Source organism: Gymnoscopelus microlampas (assembly GCF_963454915.1).
Source record: "Gymnoscopelus microlampas genome assembly, chromosome: 15".
In the NCBI taxonomy this organism is placed as follows: Eukaryota; Metazoa; Chordata; class Actinopteri; order Myctophiformes; family Myctophidae; genus Gymnoscopelus; species Gymnoscopelus microlampas.
This window is the reverse complement of record NC_139952.1, coordinates 25,383,068-25,408,394: the sequence shown is the minus strand read 5'-3', so window position 1 is coordinate 25,408,394 and position 25,327 is coordinate 25,383,068. Positions and strand designations below refer to the sequence as shown.

Genomic DNA, 25,327 nt, shown 5'->3' with positions numbered 1-25,327 from the left:
CCCATTGGGGGGGGGGGACTCGGGACAGAACTGAGTAACACTCTCTACAAAGTCTTCAACAACAAACGCTGTTTGGACCTGCAGAGTCTCTGTATCAGTGCCGGAGAACACTGCTGGGTGCTCTATGTTGATGTGTTGGTGAGCACCACAGTTTTCAACTGCATTCTCTGGCACATCAGTTGGCCTGGCCATCTGTACTTGGGCTGACTGTCTTGGCATAATGTATGTAATGCTTATAACATGTAGATGTGGTCTGGTCATTTTGTTACATGCATGAAGCTGCGTAAGCCTACTGTATGTTTTTGATTCTGTTGAGAACAAGTGAATATGAACTTGAATGTAACAAGTGTAGGAGTCGTGCTTGTGACATCTCTTATGTTGTTTGTTTCTGCAGCTGCAGTGTGATGGAAACCTCTATGATGTCATCTCAATAGCTATTAAAGCAGCTCTCTTTAACGCCAAGTAAGTTATCATACTGGTATGCAGAATTATTCTATGATCAAACACAAATCTCGGCCAATATACTGTACATGTGTGTATATGTGACTCGGGGGGGGGGGGGACACCTGTCAACCCAGAAAGTGGGCTTTCTGGGTTGACATCAGTTTGTACATGTCTACTTTTCTAATAAACCTTTTTTTATTTTTATTTTTATAATACAGTCTGTCTTTGCAGAAACTACAGTAGACTGAAAGTCTTTGATCTGTTCATATACAGCCAAAAGTGTCAAATAACTGATGCGTTCAGTTCCAATCTGTTTTTGCTTCATATATACAGTAAAATCCTCTGTGTTCATTTATTCATTGAGTACAAATGTAACTAAATGAACAACAAGGACATCCTAGTGTGCTGTTCAAGCCACGTGTTCATATTGTGTTACCTGAACTGGACTTTGTGTGGCATAAATATCCAGTTAAATCCATCCGTCAAACGTTTTGGAGAGTGTGTTCCATAGACACAAGTTATTTAATTCATAGAAACACCATCTTCATCTAATTTCTACTAAAACATACTATAAAAAAAGTGAAACACATTTCGTTATTGGCACGGTACTGCCACAGAAGCATTCCATCTGGTCACTGTGTGTATGTGCCACGTGTTGCAGAACAGTGTTGTATGGTTGAAGGCTGACGGAGCGAGCAGATGTGACTCTGGACCATGTCCCATTGCTCCTTCAGAACCCTGAGGCGTGTGCACTGTCTGGGTGGAGAAGGGTCCAGAACAAACTGCTTTTCTTTTCAAAGCTTGTGACCCCTTTCCATGATAGAATCATGTATTAACCACTTACTGTAAGCCCTATATACGGTCATAGGTCATATGATAAATGGCGAAAGTAGCTATCTAGATGCTCACCATGCATCACAAAGCAAGTCACATTGCGAGCTTGTAGATCTGTTGAAAGTGGTTTAAGGGAAGTTGCTAAAATGGATGGATAATTACGTAATTGGTACTGTCAAACTGGGTTTAAGTTGTCTATCGGTTTCTAAGGAAAGGACAATTGACATCAACCAAACTGTAAGGGAACTGGAAGTTCCAGTCTGGCATATTTAAGATGTGTAATGAAAGCCCCCTTCATACACAATTATAAACAATATAACATAATATACTCAAAATATTGTAAAACCTAGTGAGGTAAACAGATTAGCTTAAGTTACAGCAAGTTGGGTTTTCTTTAAGAAAATAAAAGCCATATTATTCCAAACTTGTTAACTTTTTTATGAAAACGACATAGTACATATGACATACGTATGTCGTCTTCTGTGTCCACCTGCTTTCCATGCCTGCCTCTTGTTAACACTTACGCACCATATTAAGAGCCTAGAGCCAGATGACACACGCACACACCAAATTTAAGTACTCCTCTGAGGCTTGACTGTTCTACCTCTTCGTCTTTCTGGATTGCAGCATTTTTCCCCTGTTGTGGGAAGGGCGGGTTTGATGGACAGACAGATGGGGAGAGAGAGAGACAGACAGACAGACAGACAGACAGACAGAAGCAGATAAATTGCCAGTTTCCATGCTTGAGCCTCACTCAACAGTTGTGACCATGGAGTTCAAAGGAACGTGTGTTTTGCTGGGAGTACTCCTTCTGGTGAGCAGTGCATTTCAACAGGCACCACCAAAGAAAAAGAAAGGTGGGTGACATGAAAACAAACACTTGCATTAATATTGCATTAAATATTACTTTTTTTCTGTAGCTGAGTAAAACAACCACATTACAGCCCTTACTGTACATAGCCACTACCCCTCTCCCTGAGGGTACTTGGCTCTCAGTAGTCAACAAGATGGATATTGATTTGGTATTTTTTATTGATTATTGATTACTTCCACCGACTCTCCTGTTTCTCTGTGTTTAATCCACCTGTCTGTCTCTTCTGTTTTAATCCTGTTTTAACCCACCTGTTTATTTCAAATGTTTTAATCCACTGTCCAGTCTGTCTTTTTTGCTGTCTCTCCTGTATTAATCCAGCAGTCTGTCTCTTCTGTCCACTCTCTTCTTAATCCACCGGTCTTGTGTGTTTGAGGCAGATCCAACCAAGGATGCTGCCATTGAAGGTCTACAGAGACAAATAGATGACATTGTCCAGGAGCTCAATCTGCTGAAAGAACAACAGGCCTTGCAAACAGGTACTGTAGGAAGGCTTCTTACTCGTTTCTGTTTTCTAAAAGGATCACTTCACCCATTTTCTGACAGAGGTCAGATAACCCCTTTGTCATTGAACCTTGTTTGTTGCTTCCATGTTCAGGGGCAGGGCATTTAGTGGCTCGTTGCTGCCTACAAGTTGAATGAGGCCCCATGAAGTAATAAAAACAGCAGTTAAAACTGTACAATTTGATGACCTCTAATATATTAGTATTGTAGCCCACTAGGCTAAGATATATCAAATGTTTTTCTTTATACAGCTAGAACATTGATGACAATGTTTATAAACAAGTCAAATGTCAGTCTGAGACTGACCTCTGTGTTATCAATGAATGAAGTCAGATGGGTTACATATGAAGTCTTTGATGCTTCTGTATTGGTCTGGAGAACACATGGAAAGCTCTTGTCTGACCTTTTGTCCAGAACACAAAATGACATACAGTTGCTCTCCAAATCCACAAATAAAATCTGTGTGAACGTAAAACATATGTGTTTAGTACTACATTGATCAAAGTCATTCAATACATCATAGTCATATTCTGAATCCAGAAAAACTCATATCCGTTATTTATTACTTGAGAGAAAGGTTGTAGTATCTCCAAAAAGACGTAATGTAGTAACAAAATCTAATCATGGGTTTCCCCTCTTGTATCAACAGTGTGTCTGAAGGGCGTAAAGATCCTTAACAAATGTTACCTGTCTAAACCCCTGAAGAAGCGCTATCACACAGCTAGTGACGACTGCAATGCCTTGGGTGGTGTTCTTGGTACCCCGACATCTGCTGATGAGAACGACCAGCTCAATAACTACATCCGCCAGACCATCGGTCCAGATGAGCAGGTGTGGTTGGGCGTCAATGACATGGCAATCGAGGGCACCTGGGTAGACCAGTCTGGGTTGAACATCGCCTACAGGAACTGGGACACGTCCAACCACCGAGCACCTCAGCCCGATGGGGGCAAGTCCCAGAACTGTGTTTTGCTCTCGGGGGCCGCAGGTGGGAAGTGGTTTGATGAGAATTGTCGTGAGGAGAAGGCTTCCGTCTGCCAGTTCAACATTGTCTGAACAGACACACACACACACACATCTTACCATAGAATGCTTGCTGCTGTGTAATCATTGTTCATTGCCACTTTCACTGCTAATCTGAAATAAGGGGGTTTAAACCAGTGCTTCTAAGCTGGTTTTGCATTGGGACCTAATCCAAATCCATTGCACATGATCAGTTGCATTAAAGGTAGAACAGCTTTTAAAACCAAAAACACAAACAAATACAAGTCGTTCCACATCTAGTGATCAAAATGAAAATCTATTGAATGCAGGGCCACAAAACACCTGTAAACATGACAGGTTGTAACGTGTCTGGTACATTCTTTGTGGTTACAGAAAATCCTGGTTAGAACATGGGTTTTAAAAAACAAACAGGCAGAGGTCACTTGCAGTAGCATCACTGACCTCTGTTAAATGTATAGAAAGAGTTTGATTCCATTGATGTAAAATACAATGATATCAGTGGTTTCTTATTTCTGAAATCACATTAAACTCAGGTTTGGTGCTGGCACCTATCACTAATATTATATTTGGGAGGGACCTGTCGTAAAATAGTCCCATGGCACCTTTTTGGGTCATGGACCACATTTTTAAGAAACACTGGTTTAAATTAATAACAAACTTCTCTTCTGCTATGCCTTGACAAATTGGTGCAAGGTTCAGAATCTCAACCTCCTTACACCACCTGCATTCCTTACACCAAAGATTATTTCAGAGTGCAAGCCTTAATTGTCAGCTTTTATTTTGACATGTTGTCTAGCCTGATTTACCTGAAAAATACACTTTAATAAACCATGGAAAGTGTTTTTACATTTGTAGTTTTGTAAACCATTATTCTGCAGAAATGTTACCTGTGTACACTTTATACTGAAAGGAGAGTAGTTTACACTTGGAAAACACATCCAAAATGATTATGAAGTCTCTTTCTGAAGTATGGTATTTTTCTGTCAACTTGGCTTCTGCCGTGGCTGTTTCCAATAAGACCGTTCCACGGTAAACAATGGATGCCTGTCCACACCCTCACCGTTTTCCTGGCTTACGTTCCTGTGGTTGATGTCAAGCTCACCGGCCATAATTCATAAAGGTCACAACAGTTTAGAGTAAACTAAGGGAGAACACAGCAGGTCATAGGCCAGTGTGAGATGACAGTTTTGACACTATACTTCAAGTGATTTTTTTTGTCAACCAAATTTGACAGAATTTATTCTGAAAAACGTTATTTTTTTTTACAGAAAAACTAAACTATTTAAAAACACTAAAAAGTCAACAAATGCTTTGAGCAAAGGTCCTAAACTGCATTTTATTTAAATGCCCCAGCAGCCCCTAGAATCAGTGGCTTGCAAGATTGATATAAATGTCTATGGCAATGTTGAGAGAACGATAAAAGTCACTTTCAAGTAACAATTACATTAACATAATAACATGTGTGCCCCTAATTTGGAAACCATAGAAGCACATCAAGTAAATGCAGGAAAATGAAAATGTCTAGGAGGGGGAATGTGCTTGTTTTTCAGTTTCATTGGAAGCATGAATTGTGGTAGGAGATGCACTTCTGTAGAGTCATAATAAAACATTAGATGAACCACATTGAAAAGAAACCTAATCTGATGCCATTTTTAAAAGTGACTGAGTCACTCCAAGTTGTGACTATGTCACAGATTCCCTGAGTGTAATAAACTAAACCCTATAACTTAATTGACATGGGGACTATTCTTGGTCCCCTCCTTTTTCCCTCTCTACACCAAAACTAAAAATGCTTTGTCTCGTGTTTTGAGCTTGTAGATCGGCTATTTTCTGTGAATGTTCACTCCAGAATAGAGACGCTAGGGTTCATGTGGTTAACGCAATGTTCTGTCAAATTCCTCCATCACAGTGAGCCCTTGGGAAGCCCAGAGTTGTCACAAGTAGTCTGTAACAGCAGTCTGTTGATCACATGGTCACAGCATCACCGTGCTAGACAGAATCCTCGTGTCAGCCATTGGTTCTAGGTCTGCTGCAGAGAGGCGGGTGGTGTTAATGCCCCCTATGTTCTTGAATGTGTACAGCTCATTCTCCATCATCCTACAGCCCTGGAAGCCCAGGCTGTCCTGCCAGGATGGGGGTGCGGGGTCGGGACGGGATGAAAGAGTCTGCAGGATCCAGGAAATCGTCGGTCTCAAGTTTTTCCCTCAGTTCTGGTTCTCTTATGGCGGGGAGTTCTCCATCGATAGGTCCAGTGAAGGTCTGGTACGAATCAGTCTGAATCCCTTTGAAGTGATCCGACATGCTGTCCAGTGTCCACATAACTGGAGTCTCGCAGCAGATGTCCATACACCATGGTCTCGTCAATGGAGGCATAGACGTGGGACTCTGAACTAGTTTTGGAGAAGTGCCTGTCGCTGGGCGGAAAAGGTTTCCCTTGCTGATGTAGATAGAAGACTCTGTGCTAATTTTCCCTTTCTTCTTTTTCCTGTTCAGAAGATTAAATAAAAGAGCCGTTGTTTGAGTGAGCAGGCAATTATTTTGCATAATCGTCATAATCTTTTCCATAAATCCTCATATATTTATAAACAGTGGAAATAGCAAATCTACAAGCTCAACGCGTCACGATCAGCCATTTCCACATTAATGTACTGTATATTTGAAAGTATAATGTTACTATATATGTCAGTCACATTTCTTTGTACATTTAGGTCATTTGTCATGTTTATCCTGGATAAGAAAATCATTTTAAAGACTTTGTGCTGGTAATGTCCCACTCTGGGCGAAAAGGCAGGGATTTAATGGACTCACCTGCTTTCTGCTTTCTGAAGACACTTGGGATTCAGAGAATTAATGAATATCTTCATGACTTCAAAACAAAACTAGGAGAGAGAAAGCACACCTTTGTTTTAGAATCAGAAAGTGGGACTGTGGACACAAAGGCGTAGCAGAGGGCGCTGCTCTGTGACAAAGCCAACAAGACACCAGAAAGTTCCCTGAAAAACCCCCATCATCTAGTCATCTAGCTTATACTTCAACTCCATGAACTTCCAATTTCTTTGTCAATTTTAATTATCTATTACTTTAATTTGAAGCACTAATTTTATCTACAGGCCTTCATCAAGCTAAAATAACACAATCAAACACTGCTACAAGGCCTTCAACCATGTTTGCCAGATGAGGAAAGGCATTCAATTACACTACAATGGCCAGACAATGCCCCCTTGTGGCTGATCCAAGGTCTTAGCAGTGAACAACTCATCCCTTTAGCCAAATTCCATTCCCCAAAGCTCGCTCACTCGCTCACTCTCCTCACTTCCTCCAATCGCGCCTAAGCCCCGCCCCTGCGAGGAGCCGACGATTATTTGCGAGAATGGAGTGGTCGAGCGGTTGCCCTCAAAGGATCGGACTGCACTCAGCGTCATTTCAAAGCGACGGCAAATTCCGCGATCACTTATGACGTCTCAAACAGCTGGACCAGAGCCGTGGATGAAAATATACATGGATAGAATAATATGCAGGTATAGAATATTACAGAATATTACAGAATATAAGAATAGACAATTCATCAATGTGGATGGCCACATGTGGAGGAGGACCATGTATATGTCACGAGAGAAGGAAAAAAAAAAAAAAAAAAGCTCCACCTTGTTGCAGGTGGTTAATTCAATTGTTTATAAAAAAATTGGGGACCCCTAGATCATCTTAAAAACAACTGACAGCACTATGATTACAATCCATTGCCAATGTGAGTTCTTGTTTTGTTTTTATGTCTTGCATGTATGAATGTTGCAAACTGTACAATCAAATCAAGAGAGGATGACATACAGTACAACACAGCTCCTGAGCTAGAGTATTAAAATTCATTATGTGGCTGGATGCTGTCTAATGTGTAAATTGGTCCTTCAATAACTGTATACGCTGCCAGGCTGCTCCTAGGACACTTGACAAATTTCTAAGCCAGCTTACCTTCTCATCCCCGTCACCGGGCTCATGGCGGAACCGAAAGTTCTTGTAAGGGCAGCAACGGTTTTCACTGAAGTACAACCTGCAGTACTGAAGGGGAGATAAAAGGAGTTGATGCTACACTGCTTAAAAAAGGTGCTGTAAGTGATATTGTTTCGTTAAAAGTAAATGTTTATGTTTCTCAAGCTCAATATTCTTCTAGTAATCATTCATTGCTAGTGTTTGTTCAGTAACAGGGGTCTTAACATTTTCATCCACCCATTTATCAGCTTCAATTTTATACTGTTCCAGTTCCAATTCTGTCTGCTCATTTCTTCTGTTTCATCACTCTCAATTTTTGTATGTATCCAAGGAGTTCTCTCTCCTGATTGGATCCAATTGGTATTGCAACCTAAACATTTTTTTTCTGTTTACTAAAAAGCCGGAGAGACGAGGAGACCCGTTACTGAACAAATTCTCTATAGCAATGATTATTGGAATATGTACATAGATCTATTTAACACTTAAAATATCACAAGGTTGTGTGTGTTGGATGGATCTCAAGCAGTTTTCAAGTCTCAAGTTGATTTTTATACTGTACTGAAATTAATGGAATCTAAATTCTTCCTCAAGAATCAAACAAGTGCATGATTTGGAAAATGGGCAGAAGTAATGAAAACAAACATTGCCTCTAGGCCAGAGGCTCTCAAACTATGGGTCGGGACCGTAAGTGGGGGTTCACTTAGAATTTGAAATTGTACTATAAATTAAGTGAAAATGTCCCCTATAAAATATGGTCCTGGTTTAAAAAAGTCTGAGAACCCTTGCTCTATGCAATAGCTGACATGGTCCTTTTAACACTTACATTGTGTTTCTGGAACCTAAGATCTGTGAAGCTCTGGCAGGCTCCGTTTCCCTCAGCGATACACTTGCGGGGTACCTTTCAGGATCATCCTCCTCCAGATAATTGTTGTTGTCATCTAGTATATCCTGTACATAAATACAATAGAACATATGGCCCTGGTTAAGAGTAGTAAGTGATGTCTTCGATACCCAACCTTTTGATATTGATTCATTTATTATATTTCTTTATCGAGGTTAAGTTTAGGAATAAGGTTAGGGTTAGACATGGTTTACTGAGGTTAGGTTTAGGAATAAGGTTAGGTCTAGACATAGTTTACTGAGGTTACGTTTAGGAATAAGGTTAGGTTTAGACTTAGTTTACTGAGGTTAAGTTTAGGAATAAGGTTAGGGTTTAGACATAGTTTACTGAGGTTACGTTTAGGAATAAGGTTAGGACTTGACATAGTTTTTACTGAGGTTACGTTTAGGAATAAGCTTAGGTTTAGACATAGTTTACTGTGGTTAAGTTTAGGAATAAGTTTAGGTTTAGACATAGTTTACTTAGGTTAAGTTTAGGAATAAGGTTAGTGTTAGACATAGTTTTACTGAGGTTATGTTTAGGAATACCTGGTGACCGTTCCGAGGTCGGCGGATTTGACCCGGGACCACAAACATAAACAACAACAACCTAAAGCTAAACTACACAGCTGCAGCGCCAGCAAGGTTACAATGAAATGAACAAACTGTAAATGAATCATGCATAATTATAGACATGTAAGCTGTTAAATTAATGAATCCTTCCTTACCTGGAACAGGCTCTGTGCACAGCAGCCATATTGGACAGAAACTGGGCCTCTTCCTTACTTCCTTCACAGGTGTTACCAATGATACTAATGAAGGCTCTGTTCCATTTAGTAGCACAGTGGTTCTCAAACCTTTTAATGTCAACAACCCTCATACCAAGTTCCAAACCCAACTCTGTTTGACCAGAATGGAAGAGAGCCTTCATTATTATCGTTGGTAACACCTGTGAAGGAAGTGCAATTCTATTTATTATTATTGAAATTTCTGAATACTTTTAAAGGCTGCTTTGAGTTCATATTGATCCTAATAACTACTTCATTTTACCATTTCTACTGAGGACACTACAACATTCAGCCACTAGAGGTCAGACTTGTATGACAAATGGGTTATATAAGTTCACGTTCCCCCCAATATCATATTGCATATAGTTTCTGTCAGGTGGTTCAATAACCAGTGGTTATTGATTGATTGACTGATTGAATACTTTATTAACAGCAAAAAAGTACGGGTGGGGGGGGGGGGGGTGATCTAGCTAGAATCCCTGTCTAGGTTCAGTTATAAATTGCAGACAGGTGATCTTTTATGGTGGTTTTAAATGAGGGTAAGGAACTCCAGTTCTACTTGGTGTAAAAAGGGTTGAGAGCCACTGCCCTATTTGATCATACTACAGCATCACACAAAAGCATCAACAGTAGCAGATCTACAAGCTCATAACGAGCAAGCGATGTGTTTTGAGCTTGAAGATCTGCTATTTATGAATTTGAATCCTGAAAAGCAACACTTTTGGACGTATGAGGTGTGACTCCTTACCCTCCTGTAAGTATAGTCAACTTGTAAGTATTACTCAGAAAATATTTGGCTCTCCAAGCACCACCATTATGACTGATGTTAAAATACAGTAGCCTCCACCTAGCTCTGGTCCATAGCGTCTCTAATCCTATGGACCAGAGCTACCCTACACCTACGCTATGTCCCATCCTATGCATGTCGCTGCCGACAGATATTAAAGCAAGCAAAAGCATCTCGTTGTTTAGGTTGTGAGCAACAACAACGAGGCACCATGTATACTAGCCCTGGTCCAGAGTGTTAGACACTCACTAACGCTCTGGACCAGGGGAACATGTAGCCTATACATAATGTCAACGTTTATTGATTATTGTAGGATTTAGAATGATTTAATTTGACTCACCTCGGCGCTGAATCCGATTGAGGAGGACGTATGGTGTGTTTCACCGCAGAAAAAGACTGTAAGTGTAAGCAGAATGAAAAGTAGTTTGACTGAGTCAACGGTCAGGTCGGAGACGCTGCAATACAAACTACAAAGTCACTTTGTGATCACTTGTCAAAGTGATGTTGTCTGTTGAAAGCACAAACAGTGAATGGTGCGCTCTGCTCTGCTGGCTGTTATCTGTGGACACATTGCATAAAACGCCCCCCCCCCCTCCTCTGATTGGCCAACAGTTTGCACGTGCGTGCGGAACGCGCGCCGCTCATTGGTCCTCACGGTGCACTCATTGTGTTTACCTACGAATTCGGGCGTGCGGGAAGAGAGCAGATCTACAATCTCACAGTTCGTGACGATGCAACGCGCTGTGAGCTTGTAGATCTGTGGCCCAGTTTGTTTTTGAACACAGCTGAAACTCGGCAATTAATGAAGCGGCGTGTCTGGCTGTTGGACGGAGAACAGCTGAAGATATTCATTGAATCTAAACTGAAACCAGTTGCTTTCAAATTGGAACGTTTTTATCCTGCTACGCTACAGTGAGTAAAATAATGATAGAAAAAAATAGTGGTGTAAAGTAACTAAGTACAATTTTGAGGTATCTTTTACTTTACTGGAGTATTTCCAATGTATTACTTTTATTTCTACTCCACTACATCTCGGAGACAAATATTGTACTTTAACTCCACTACAATCATTAGAAACCTTTAGTTACTAGTTACTTTGTAGATTTAGATTATAATTACGAAACATGCATTAACCACAGCCCTACTTAAACTTTGGCTGATTGAAAATAGCGACGTGTTGTCTCACTATGCATTGAGTTTGAGTATTGTTACCTGGAGTCACTGGGTGTTTTCTGACACCCTCCTCCAGGCGACCCGACCGAGGCTGATCAGAGCCCGGCCTGTGTAAGTGGCATGCTAGTAGAAGTAGATGCTACTGCCCCCACTTTCTCTTGAGGGGGGTTAAGAAGAAACAGTGCTAATTGGAGGTTAGGGTTAGCCTATTTTTTAGCAAAACTAAATAAACAATAAAAGCCTGGCTGGAGATCGAGGCTAGGGTTAGCCTGGCGCACCGCAGCCTGTATCAAAAATGTTATAAGGACATAATATAACTTATGAAACGGGACATTCTGCATAATGAGTATTTTACTTTTGCTACTTTAAGTATATATCTTGATGCCAACTTTTGTACTTTTTCTCAAATTTTGATTACCATGACTTATACTTGTAACAGAGTATTTCTAGATTGCAGTATTGATACTTTTACTCAAGTAAAACGTTTGAGTACTTTTTCCACCACTGAAAATAACTATATATAATATCCTCCCAAGCATTAAACATGGAGTCATGAAACAAGCAGAATGATAATAAAAGCAAACAGTCATAAAAATGTCCCCTGACTGCCTCGTTTAAAGTCCTATTTAGTCCTACTGAATAGGAAAACAATTTTGGCCGTATAAATTGTATCTTACCACCTCACTCTAACATGTACTACTACAAGTGATTTGACTGTAGATATGTTGTCCACGAAAATCTGAAATGACTTAAAACAGTTTATAACTCCCTAATTCGTGGCAAATAAAGTCAATTGATTCGCAGATATTGTTTTGATTACAGGCAGCATTGTTGTTTTTTGCTCTAGCATGTTTGGTTTAGTAGCAAGTTATTTCACAGATTAGGTATGCAGGGAGAAGAACTAATTATTGAACTCATCAGGTGTAATTTGGGGTTGGAACAAAAACCCACACAGCTTGGCTTGTCTGGAGCATGATTAGGGACCTCAAGTAAACTGAGATGTGAAATAATATGGTGCATATATTTTGCTTGTTCAAGTGAGGGTGTAATATTGCTTCGGGGCACCTGAATAGGCTCAAACTTAGCATTTTGTTTACTGTTGAAGGTTGCTTTGAACCTATCCCCTCCTAACACACACCACAGCGTGGGATTATCCAAATTTGAGATGATCCTGTTTCTTTCGACTGTAGATGCTGAAGGTTTAGTCACTGAGGTTTGCATGCAGGTGAAGACGGGAACGTCTGCCCGGCCACAAGGAAAACCTTCACACCTTGTTAAATGAATAAATCACGTCAGCCTCTTCGGAGTTTTGATCTGATGACAATAAAGTCTTATTTGGTTATCTACAGTCTTTGATCAGGAAAAAATCTATTTAGCATACTATTATTATTAACCTCTTTCAGAAACCTGGCTTCCATATTTTGGGCATGTCATCACTGCCGAAAATGGCCAACCTACAAGGTAACAAGTCATTGTGAGCTTGTAGATCTGTAGTTTTCGCTATTTGACATAGGCTACTGTGTAGTATAGTGTTTAAGTGGGTAACCACTTCAAGCCACCCCAGTTGAAACGTGTCCAAGTAAATACAGGGCTCTGTCCAGTTTACCAAGCCTAGAGGGTATTCAGTGGTAAAGCCTCAGGCTAACATGGGGGAAAACACTATTGTTGAAACTGAGATTGTAAATGGGATTTTCTCCGTTTGTCATCACTGGTAGACAGTAATAATAATATAATAATGGATTTTATTTATAATGCACTTTACATTTACAAGAAATCTCAAAGTGCTACAGAGGGCAATTTCATAAAAACAGAAACATCACACCAATAAAAAAAAAACATGGGGGCATAAAGCCTAGAGGTAAAACCAGCTAAGAAAATGCTTTGCTAAAAAGGTGTGTCTTTAGTGCTCTCTTAAAGGAGTCCACCGACTGTGGAGCTCTCAGGTGGACAGGGAGTGCGTTGCACAGTTCGGGGGCGGCTGAGCAGAAAGCCCGGTCGCCCCTGGTACGAAGATTTGCCTTGTGGGTTTTGAGGAGGTATGTGTTTGAAGAGCGGGTGCTGCGGGTTGAAGGTTTTAGGGGGACTAATTCCTTGAGGTAGGAAGGAGCGTTGCCGTGGATGCACTGATGTGTCAGAAGGGATACCTTGTATTGGGTTCTGAAGGAGACGGGAAGCCAGTGGAGTGAACGGAGGATGGGTGTGATGTGTTCATGTTTACGCACTCTCATCAGGATCCTGACAGTGTCCTGTTCTACGCCATCACCACCCTCCATAACCTGCTTACACCAGGAGGGGGCCAAGATGGCCGTACGCCTGGCCGGCGGTCTGCAGAAGATGGTGGCGCTGTTGGCGAACACCAACGTCAAGTTGCTCGCCATCACTACCGTCTGCCTGCAGATCCTGGCTTATGGCAACCAGGAGAGCAAGGTAAGGAGTGCTTTCACACTCTGTGGAGGCGGGCATTTGCATGTTGGCGTCTCTCCAGCCCCCATAACGCGCGTCATGCACGGTGCAGCCACACAATTTTGCATAACAGCCTCCGCACGACCTGTACCAACCACTCTTGTCACCAGCCACAACCTGTATACCAGGTCACTCTGTCACCAGCAACTAGGGCTTCAACTATCGATTATTTATGTCATGCAGGCAGGCACTGGGGCTCCACCTGACAGACCCCAGCCAACGACTGGTCCAGAACTGCCTCAGAAACCTGTCGGATGCCGCCAGCAAACAGGTACAACACTTAAGTCCTATATACGTGGTTGTTCAATGAATAGCCAAAATGGCTGTGCTACCTGAGTGAGCTTGTAGACCTGCTATTTTGAAAGACATCCGGGGTTTTTTATGTACAAAAACACCTTATGAGATATAATAGCACAAAACAGTCCATGAAATAACACTCTCATTCCTTATGTTCACACATTTGTTCTCTTTTCTTCCAGGAGGGAATGGAGGGTCTTCTTGGCACTCTGGTTCAGCTGCCGGGCAGTGATGACATCAACGTGGTGACATGTGCCGCTGGCATCCTGTCCAACCTCACCTGTAACAACTACAGCAACAAGCTGATGGTCTGCCAGGTACATATGATCACACACACATGGATTAAAGTTCTCTAGCAACACAATAACATGATCACACACATGGATTAAAGTTCTCTAGCAATACAATACATTCAATCTTCCAGAAAATCCTAATGATCCAAGATATTTCATAAAACCAAAGGTTTAACCCTCTGGCGTCTGGTATTTAGTTAAAATAAAAATACCTTTCTTTTTTTGTTGGGACCTTAGCATCAATCTGCAATGTGTGTGTGTGGGGGCTACTTTCATGCTCGCAGCCCTAGTGTGTGTGTGTGTGTGTGTGTGTGTGTGTGTGTGTGTGTGTGTGTGTGTGTGTGTGTGTGTGTGTGTGTGTGTGTGTGTGTGTGTGTGTGTGTGTGTGTGTGTGTGTGTGTGTGTGTGTGTGTGTGTGTGTTTCACAAATCACAGATTAGCACTTGGCCTAACAAAATATCTTATTTTGCTTTAGTCCATGCAACACACACTCCTATCTCACACTGACACATTTTGGTGTCTTATCAGGAATTTAAAGAGACTGTATCATGGTCAGTGGAAGTACAGTATATGTTATCAGTTAAGTGTTTTACAAAAGGTTTTAATTCTTCATTATCCAACTTGTTACAGGCAACGGTCAGTCTTATCCGCAATCTGGCCCTTTGCCCGGCCAATCACAGCGCTCTGCGGGAACAGGGAGCCATTCCCTGATTGGTCCAGCTGCTGGTCAGGACCCACCAGGACGCAAACAGTCTTCTACCTGGCTGTTGAAGGCAGAAGGGGGCGGGTGGGGAGAGAGTCAGCGCACTGAAGTCAAGGCACAGACTACTGTGTTGACTGTTACTGTGTTGTTACCATAGACTGTATAAATGAGATGGACAAACCCCCTCCGCTGCTTTCTACAGACCGAAAATGAAGCCGATTGCTGCAAGACTGTAGGTCCGCCATCTTTCAATACGCGTCAGAATGAGTTCAGACCATTATTGGTTGGGTAACTTGTCAATCAAGAGCGGGGGGCGGGGAATGAATGCTATTGTGTTGTGTAGCGTGTCAATCAAATCATCCCGCCCCTCCTAGAGAATAGCCTACTTTATCGTCAATTTTATAATAAATAGAACCATAATTTAGCAAAACGCATATCCTGATGATTGAAAGGAGACTTTAAACTAGCGACTGGAAGCATATAGAATTTATGACAATTTTTATTACAGTAAGAAAATCTAGTCTAAAGTTTGTCAAAAAAACCATTCACTTGCGCTAAAATAAATTCTTTCTGAACTCACAGGTCGGCGCAGGGTAAAACAGCGCCACTCTGGCCATTTTGTCGGCCTCATCGTAAATATCTCAGCCTTGCCCCTTGGTTGTTACTTGTTGACAGACGGATGCACACTTATGAGAAACAACAAAAATAAATCCTGGCAAAACAGTTGCATGCATTAGCGCAAGATGAGGATAAAGGAAACATTCAGTCTAAATGTACAGTACAGTACAGTTGTATTTGAAACTTTACATTTCTCTTATAAACATTCAGGACTGCGTGATATAAATATCATTTATGAAAAGGCTGTTTTCAGTTGCGTGCATTAGCGCAAGATGAGGATAAAGGAAACATTCAGTCTAAATGTCCAGTTTGCTAATTCACAACTACTGTGCCAGATAATCACCAAGAGAGTAAACGAAGAAAAAACGTTTCAGTCATTCAGTCCGACTTCACTGTATAGCCCATAGTAGCCCATTTAGACTGAATGTTTCCTTTATCCTCATCTTGCGCTAATGCACGCAACTGTTTTGCCAGGATTTATTTTTGTTGTTTCTCATAAGCGTGCATCCGCCTGTCAACAAGTAACCACTCAGTAACAGTCAACACAGTAGTCTGTGCCTTGACTTCAGTGCGCTGACTCTCTCCCCACCCGCCCCCTTCTGCCTTCAACCGCCAGGTAGAAGACTGTTCGCCACCAGGACACCCAGAGGCGCACCAGCATGGGAGGCAACCAGCAGCAGTTTGTGGTATGGGAGCTTAAACTACATTGTTTAATTTTACAATTCTGACTAATGACTAACTGTACTAATGTAAATGGCATGTAGTACAGTAAGACATTAACACATTCCACGCCAGAGTTTAATATCATAATGTACTCACCAGTGCCAGTGATTTATTGTTGTTTTTTTCACGTTTTTTACACGATTGGCAGGCAATGTGTTAAGGCTAAAAGGATAACAATAAACAGTCATGGGGACTTGTTTCCATTTTGGTCCTATGTATTCAATTCATCAAAATGGCATACAAAATTAACACAATAATACATATCAACTAATACAAACACTAGTATGTACAAAAGAGATGGGGAAACTTACATTACCTCACCTTGTGGTCTCCTGATAGGTGTTTTTTCAGGCCATTTTTGAAAGAAACCAGTGTTGCACATCGTTTGTCAGGGCATTCCACATTATGGAATGGTACAGTAGAATGAGAACCTGTCCCATGTTTGTTCTAAATTTGGGTGGTACCAGATCATGGTCACTCCCTCTAGTGTTGTGGGTGTCCTTCACTTTGGAGAAGTAGTTTGATATGTATGAGGGTACTGATGGCAATGTCTCTTTGACTATCTTAAATGGCAATATAGTATAGTCGAACAATCTTCGCCAGGGCTGTTGATTATTCAAATTTGTTTTTGATCAGTTTCTGGCATCCCTAGTTGGGAGTTGATGTCCATGTTGGTTGACTTTTTTGTTTTGTCTCTAAGGAGGGTGTGCGAATGGAGGAGATGTGGAGGGCTGCACAGGGGCCCTACTACACATCCTGGCCAGGGACGTCCACAACAGAATTGTCATCAGAGGACTCAACACCATTACACTCTTTGTCCAGGTATAAGAAACGCATTTATCTGCAACGTGTCACGCTTTTATTTGACTGGTATTGGTCAGAAACTTTCACCTCTTCCCATGTTCTCTGTGGTTCAGTTGCTGTACTCTCCAGTGGAGAACATCCGTGGCCCACCCATCTGACCACTTAAGTGATAGTTCACCCACAAATGTGCTTTTTTCTATCGATTAGTCACCCAATGGAGACTTGAATTCATGGATATTTTTTAGTTTTTGTCGCATTTTGTCGCCTAAGCCAATAATTTGATGACCAGCGGACCGGTAGGCAGTGGTTCCGGTAGGAGACACAAAGGAGACTCGTGTCTCCTACCAGAACCGCTGCCTTATTGGCTTAGGAATGTGACAAAAACACGCTCGGGTGGCGCAGTGGTAAAGTCACTGCCCACCACCACGGAGGTTGTGGGTTCGATTCCACCTTGGTGCAACAAACTTTGTCGAGTATCTGCACGAACACAATTGGCCCGTGTTCGGGGGAGGTAGGCCGGACAGGGAGGGTGATATCGGTCATTGCACGTACTCCTACGGCCTAGGGCGGCACCTGTCAGCGGGGAGTGTTTTGGGCGGGAGGAGTACAACGAAGACTTTACGTCCTCCTGGTGGGGGCTCCTCACTGAGTCGGTAGGATACGACAGCAGTGACAACACAGAAATGTGTGTGTGGGGAAGAATCAATTGGCATAACGACTAAATTGGGGAGAAAAGGCGTAAAGAAAATGATTGGCTACTCTAAATAAAATGTAAGAAAAGGAATGCGACAAAAACAAAAGATTATCCATGAATTCAAGTCTCCACTAATCTATAGGAAAAAGTCATTTTGGGGGTGAACTATCTCTTTAACGTTGAAATGGTTGTGTTTTGCCAATTATTCTGTGGGGGGCCCACTTGCGATGCCCTCACGGCCCAGCAGTGGTCCCCGACACACAGGTTGAGAACCCCTGGTGTAAATATTAGAGTAAAACGTTTTCATTGTAGGGAAGGAATCACCGGCAGGTGAACTGGATAAGGATAATTCCTTTTAACAGGTCGTTCATGAAAGTCCTTGCGGTCTTGTTTCCAATGAGAACCTGTGAGTAAGAGTCTTGCTCAAGCACAAATTTCATTTCATCGACACATATGCTGGCCTGGCCTGGAATCGAACCCGGGGCAACCAGGGCCTCTGGCTCCCTAGGCGGGCTCACTAAGCCAGAAAAGCACGGGACTGCCCCCCCCCCCCCAAAGCACTGGACTGCCCCCCAGGTCCAGTGTGGCACCACTGCAGTTAAAGACCGCAATAACTGGCCACACTCTTTAAAAATGATTTTAACCACTTTAACCATTATTTTATATGCACACGCCTGCGTGAATCGGTGTTGTTACAGATGCACGGCAACAGATTGTGTTGGGTGTGACGTGAGGACAGAATCTGTTAAGAAACTTATATAAGGTGTTGCACACAATTAAGATTTGCAGCGAGAGTGAGAGAGAGACAGAATGAAAATGTTGTGCTGGAGGGTGCCCATGAGAAGAGATCTGGTGCGTCCAAAAAGGAATCCAGAGTCACACTTGCTTTCTTGTGCTGCTGTGCCAGTGGGTGACAAGGTGTACTACTTTGCAAGGAACTCTGACGAAGACGACGACTTTGATCAGATGGACGTGAGCGTCTTCAACACAGAGACTTTACGCTGGATGAAGGTGCCCCCAGAGACAACTAGAAGAGGAGGAAGACGTCCTGTTCCCTCCGCACGCTTTGGCCACACAGCTGTGCTGATTGACTCTATCGTCTACATCTGGGGGGGTCTAGTGAATTGTACCAGAATACACCTCAACTGTTTCCCCTGGCGCAACTGGGGTACCCTCATAGGGGAGTACTTGGACAATGCTCTTTATGCACTTGATGTCGGCAACCACAGATGGTTTAAGCCAGAGATTTCTGGGTTTAGTCCAGCAACGAGGGTCGGCCACTCAGCCTGTGTCTTGGGCAAGATCATGTTTATCTATGGAGGAGCAAACTGGATGACTGGATGGCATAATGACATCTACAAGTTGGACACCGTCACAATGGTCTGGTCTTTGATTAACACCGGAGGTATTCCACCATTTGTTTCACAAGGTCACTCTGCCACCATCATTGGTACAAAGATGTTTGTATTTGGGGGTGTAGCGTCCAATTGGGACTGCTACAACAACATCAGTGTGTTTGACACAGAGACCAACTGCTGGCTGAACACACCTTCTGCACAGCTTCCTCCGGAAGGACGTACGAAACATTCAGCCTTTGCCTACAAAGGAGAGCTGTACATATTTGGTGGTTACGTCATCAGTGCTCCATACTTTCAGTACGATGATCTGTGGAAGTTCAATTTGAAGACCTTCTCTTGGAAGAAGGTTGAGCCAGGCCAGGCTTGGGGTGCTGGTATGTGGTGTTCCATTGTGAGAGATCGAATCATCCTCTTTGGAGGATACAGAAAGCATGCACAGCCCATCTTACAGATCTTAGACTTAAGTCCTACACTGCAGACATTAAGCAAGCTAGCAGTTATTAAGTATGGTCTGCAGCTGTCTTTCCCATATAACATCAGGTGGGAACTGGCAGCCATGACAACAGAAACAACATCACTGATTAACGTATATAAAACATTATACTAATATGTGATACTGTTCTGTTGTCATTAATGTGTATTGTCCACTGGATTGTAAACACAGGACTATAGGGAACTGGCAATGCCAAGAGTAACATAAGAAAGAAATAAAGAAAATAAACAGAGTACCCTAAACAATCAAAATAAGAAGAAAAAAAATATGTTAAATACGTTACAGGAGTTCATATGGTGTGATATGAAATGTAAGATTACCATAAACAAAAGTTATCATTATTTAGTTAATATCCCTTGCAAGCGATTAATAACTGTAAAGGATGTTGTATTCATGGCAAATCAGTGTTAACAGTTTGTGGACATCATGGGTGGGAAAAAAAACTGATTGAACAATAACTAATTACCCTATAAAAAAAAAACGCTGTAGCCCGAACAAACAAACAACTATAAAAAGTTAGTAAGAAAAATACATTTATTTATCCGTATCACAATGAACTTATTTTTTTCAAGGCTTTAAAGAAAAAATTAAAACATTGCCTTTTTCTTTCTAACATCGCTTTCCCCCCGTTATTGTTGTATAGTGTTCATATAATCGTAGTGTTTTGACACTTATTTGGGGGCCCCACTTACAATATCCACTCGGCCCACGAGTGGGTCCCGCCCCAAAGGTTGAGAACCCCTGCGATAGACCACAAACCCTCATTTGACACCAACCATATCGTTGCTGTCGGGCAGAAATTTCTTAACTCCATTTTTGTTTTTTTGTAAATTAACCCCCTGCTTGATCATACTACAGCGTCACACAAAAGCATCAAAAGTAGCAGATCTACAAGCTCAAAACGCGGCGCGAAGTAATATTTTTTTATTTAATTTGAGTCACCATGTTATTATTATTATTATTATTGTGGCGTGTGTGCGCATGTGTAAAGAATGCAACTGTATGTAGTATTGGTTATTTGTCAAGGACAGAAGTGATTCTTCCTTTTTTCTAACCTGCAGAGTTATGCTCATGCAAAGTGTTACCACGTGTTTAAAGTGTTACCACGTGTTTAAAGGGTCATTTTATCGTCTACTCAGGCTTTTGTGAGCCCCCCAGACCGTTTAACAAGTTGCTTGATTTAGTATTTAGATATTTGATAATCATTTTATCAGACACGCCCCCTTCCTATACAAACCCATTGTAACTTCAAACTCCATTTTTAACCTGTTAGATTCATCAAAAACACCCGTCCTTGGTTCTGGTGACTCACCCTGCCCTCCTAATACGTGAGGGGGCCGTGTTTTTTTATTCTTTTTTTCATTTATTTTATTACATTTTTTTAATGTATTTAATTTTTTTCATTTTCCAAAAAAAATATTAAAAATAATGAAAAAAGTTATTATTCGGACAAAGTACCGAACCTGGGGTGATAGGACCTTATCAGGTGTCGCCCCCTCCCTCTGGAACTCACTCCCAACTCACATCAAAGCTGACTCCAACCTTGTGTAAAACCCACCTCTTCAGACTTGCCAGTTTTGTTTTGTAAAGCAACTTGAAAACTCCTACGTATATAAATGCCATGTATTATTTGCCAGACCCAGGGTCTGGCCTACATGAGGCTCTGCAACGTTTCGTCCATACATGGGCGAAAAAGACCGGCTGTATAAAAGGGACAGACGTTTCGTCCATACATGGGCGAAAAAGACCGGCTGTATAAAAGGGACAGACGTTTCGTCCATACATGGGCGAAAAAGACCGGCTGTATAAAAGTGACAGACAGCCTACATACATGGGCATAAAAGGGACCTCAGTTTGTCCCTTTCTTCTCCATACATGGGCATAAAAGGAACACAGGTTGACACGTCATTCGAAGTCCGGCGTGACGTAGTGCTCTGATCTTATAAAGTACTAGGAATTTATTCTGGGTCTGGCAGAACCAGGTCTCCTGGTTGTCTCCGCCAGGCCGAAGGCATGGTGGAGAGTATGTTTTCGTTTGATTTCCTTTGGTTCCACCAAGCTAACATTGGTCAAGCTTCACGTGACACGTGACAATATGTTGAAATGGTGTGCTTTGATTGGCTAGCGAGACGCATGACGAAATACATACCTATAAATAGGTGAATCACTTCGAAACATTGCTTTGCATGTTTCGAAGTGACATCAGTGCCATCAGCCAAGCTAACATTTAGTCAGGAGATATTAGTAGAAAAAGTTCCAATCTTGGAATAAATTCCTTACCAATAATCCTCACCAATGTGGGTCTGCTGGCGGAGACTTGTGCTCCGAGGAGCACATTTTCTAGTCTTGTTGTCTCCGCCAGGAGAGTTTGTTTTCACTTTCCGTCAGCCAAGCAAACATTGGTCAAGCCTCACGTGACACTTGACAATACGGTGAAATAGTGTGATCTGATTGGCTAGTGACATATAACGGGCTGTAAATACATGTGCACTTTGAAAGAGTCTTTGCCTCTTTCAAAGTGAGGTAAGACAGGAATAATCACGAAATGGCTGAGAAATGGCGGATACTGTAACAATTGGATAGGACACTTACACAGACAGGACAGATAGGACACTTACACAGACAGGACGGATAGGACACTTACATAGACAGGACGGATAGGACACTTATACAGACAGGACGGATAGGACACTTATACAGACAGGACGGATAGGACACTTATACAGACAGGACGGATAGGACACTTATACAGACAGGACGGATAGGACAGTTATACAGTAACTCCAGGTGGGGATACCAGTTTTATCCAACTAAGGTTTGGATAAAACAGACGGATAGGACACGGATAGGACACTTGTGTCATGTTACTATGACACAGTAACATGTTCTAATTAGAACATAAGAATTAGAACATTCCCAACATTCCCAACACAAGTCTGCTGGCGGAGACTTGTGCTCCGAGGAGCACTTTTTCTAGTTATTATTATTATTATTATTAATGGGCCCTTGATCAGGCTCATACCGTGACCAAATTTGGAATCATACATCATATATACAGTACATACGTCACAGAAGACTGATGTAAAAGGTGGGACACATTAAGATCCACATCGGAGCCACTCCATTCTCATGTGGATCTCGGGATCCACATGATCAGGTTTTTATTTTAATTTTTTTGGGGCGGTGTAGCCGCCCCCTATAAGTGAGTTTTGGACACCGACCAAAAAATGTGTGTACCCCCTAACCCTTCCATTGTTAATGCAAATCGATACTTTTTTCATATCAGCCAATCACATTACAGCTAGTGTCATCACCACTAACTGTAATGTGATTGGCTGACTTTGCAAATTCAGGACTGTGATTGGCTAGCGAAACACATGACACATGTGCAGCCCTATGAATAGCAGTATGGACTTTAAAAAAAGTCATTTATCCTTTTTTTAAAGTGAGTCATGTTGTGATGACCACACACCGCCCACTTCACACTGGGTGTGATTTTTTTAACACATTCTAATTAGCATTTTTAACAAACAGAACAATGTTCAAAAGAAAATGAATGGCAAAAAAAAGAATGAAGGAAAAAGAAAATGGAAAAATATGGAAGTGTGTGTGTGTGTGCGTGTGTGCGTTCGTGCGTGCCTGCCTGTCTGTCTGTCTGTCTGTCTGTCTGTCTGTCTGTCTGTCTGTCTGTCTGTGTGTGAGTGACTGGTCACTGACAAGCTGGTGTAGACTGGAGACTGGGGAAGATAGAGAGACTGGGGCCTGTTAACACTTAAGGGGAAAGGAAACGGGAGTATTAAGCTGTATTGAATCTGTTTAGATTTTTGGGCTGGTGACTTTAAAAGCTGTTCTTAATAGCACTGGGTTGAGGACATACAGTCTGTAGATTCTACACTGTAGAATTTTGTTGATCAGTTTATGTCTTGAGGAGTCACATACAGGAGGGTACATCTACTGTACAGTTACACTGAATTATGAAGAAAACATTTTAATTATGAATCACTAGTCATTTTAATTGCTTCAAAGTTGGGGAAAATAGGAAAAACTGTACAGTTTTAGAAAAAAGGAACATACTTTAGAATTGCAGAGAGGAGAGAGAGGTTGCCTCAAACGTCATCTCATTTCACCTCCTGTTCTTCTGTACCTGAAGTGCTAGCGTCTCCTGTCTCCTGTATGGCCGCGTTGAAGTGGGAGATCGGTAAAGCCACTTCAATGCTTGTCTCCGCCGCTTGAAGGTGTTTGGTTGTGTATTATCAATACCTTCCTTCACCTTTGTCTCTGGGATGATGATGATGATGATACAAGCCAAGCTGCTTTGACATCAGCAGTGGAACGTTTTAATAGTATTCCCATAATAATTCCTGAAGTTCACTGGGTAAGGTAGCTGACAGTGAAGAGTTTCCCCAGGAGGGTATAACTATCCTCGTATAATTTGAGTAACCTCTGTCTGTCTGTCTGTCTGTAGTTGTGAAGCAGAAGCTACCCGGTTCTCCTCAGTGGCTGGAGCAATTGCTCTGATTTTGCACACAGCCATTGACCATTACCATCTGAACTGTGAAGCCCGTTTTTCAATTTCATCAAATCTCAGCTTCTTATTAGCGTTTATGTGTCAAACAATAGGAGATAACGTTGCTAGGTTTCGCGCGTGAAACAAGCAGCAAGGTCTATGAAAACAAGGCCAAAGGGGGGGTTGACCGCGGGGGGTGCCGCGACGGGACCCGCGGGGGGGAGGCGGCACGACGGGACGCGCGCGGGGGAGAAACCGCGCGACAGGATGTGCAATAACCCCAAGTTTGCAACTACTTTCGTCTGCGCCCTTCACCGGGTATGGTCTAGTAACATGTAAAGAGGAACACGCTATCCCTCCCAGTTCCACTCCCTGCGGAACAGGCACCTCAAACAACAATCAAAAAAACAGTCACTATTGTAGCTACAGAGAATGCCCTCCCCAGCTACCCCTTCCTGCTTACCACCGGTGAACAATTGTGTTCTTTGCAATGCCCGGCCAAGCCGGAGGCACCATGGAGGAATCGAACCACAGTCTCCATGGTGGTGGGCAGCTACCTTACCCCTGTGTTATCCGGACGCCTGCCGTAATGAATTTCAAGTTCATCTTTCTTCTTCTGGGTGGTGTTTTCAGGTGGATATGAACTTCATGAATGAAATCCCACCGGGTGCTGAGGGTGTCCAACGTCCTGGTGGGGGAGGTCGACTTCCTGGAGAAGCCCATCATCGCCTTTGTTACGCCTGTCCCCAGCTGTGCTCATCACTGGCCTTTAATAAGGTTCCTGTACCCACCAGGTACAACAAACACACCCAGGGCTCATTCAACGTACCCTGTTTGATTCCGGCTAGACACCTGTGTTGCATGTCCTTCCCCCTTTCTGCTCTCAGTTTCTACTATCTAATAATGTGATAAAGAATATCAAAGGAAATTAACACACCTCTCTCTCTCTCTCTCACTCTCACACTCACTCACTCTCTCACTCATCACTTGAGGATTGCTTGCTAGTTTTGTTGTCATTTATGTTTCCTCATGTGTAGGTTTTCCATGATGTGGCATATAAGGCCAAAGACCGACAGGATATGCTGTCTGGAATAGACAAGTTTCT

The 25,327-nt window shown here is 42.2% G+C and overlaps 1 protein-coding gene across 1 annotated transcript; it reads left to right on the top strand.

Moving 5' to 3' along the window:
- The first annotated feature begins 1,876 nt into the window (after positions 1-1,876).
- LOC311062234 (tetranectin-like) lies at positions 1,877-4,498 on the top strand. Its single transcript, XM_084081113.1, has 3 exons — positions 1,877-2,135; positions 2,530-2,628; positions 3,303-4,498. The coding sequence occupies exons 1-3, from the start codon at positions 2,018-2,020 to the stop codon at positions 3,707-3,709; spliced, it is 624 nt and encodes a 207-aa protein (XP_083937239.1). The 5' UTR covers positions 1,877-2,017; the 3' UTR covers positions 3,710-4,498.
- The last annotated feature ends 20,829 nt before the right edge of the window (positions 4,499-25,327 follow it).

Excerpts from the sequence above, each read along its gene's own strand:
- LOC311062234 (XM_084081113.1), top strand. The coding sequence starts at position 2,018 with ATGCTTGAGCCTCACTCAACAGTTGTGACCATGGAGTTCAAAGGAACG. Across the intron at positions 2,136-2,529 it reads ACCACCAAAGAAAAAGAAAG|ATCCAACCAAGGATGCTGCC; the intron begins GTGGGTGACATG and ends TGTTTGAGGCAG. Across the intron at positions 2,629-3,302 it reads ACAACAGGCCTTGCAAACAG|TGTGTCTGAAGGGCGTAAAG; the intron begins GTACTGTAGGAA and ends TTGTATCAACAG.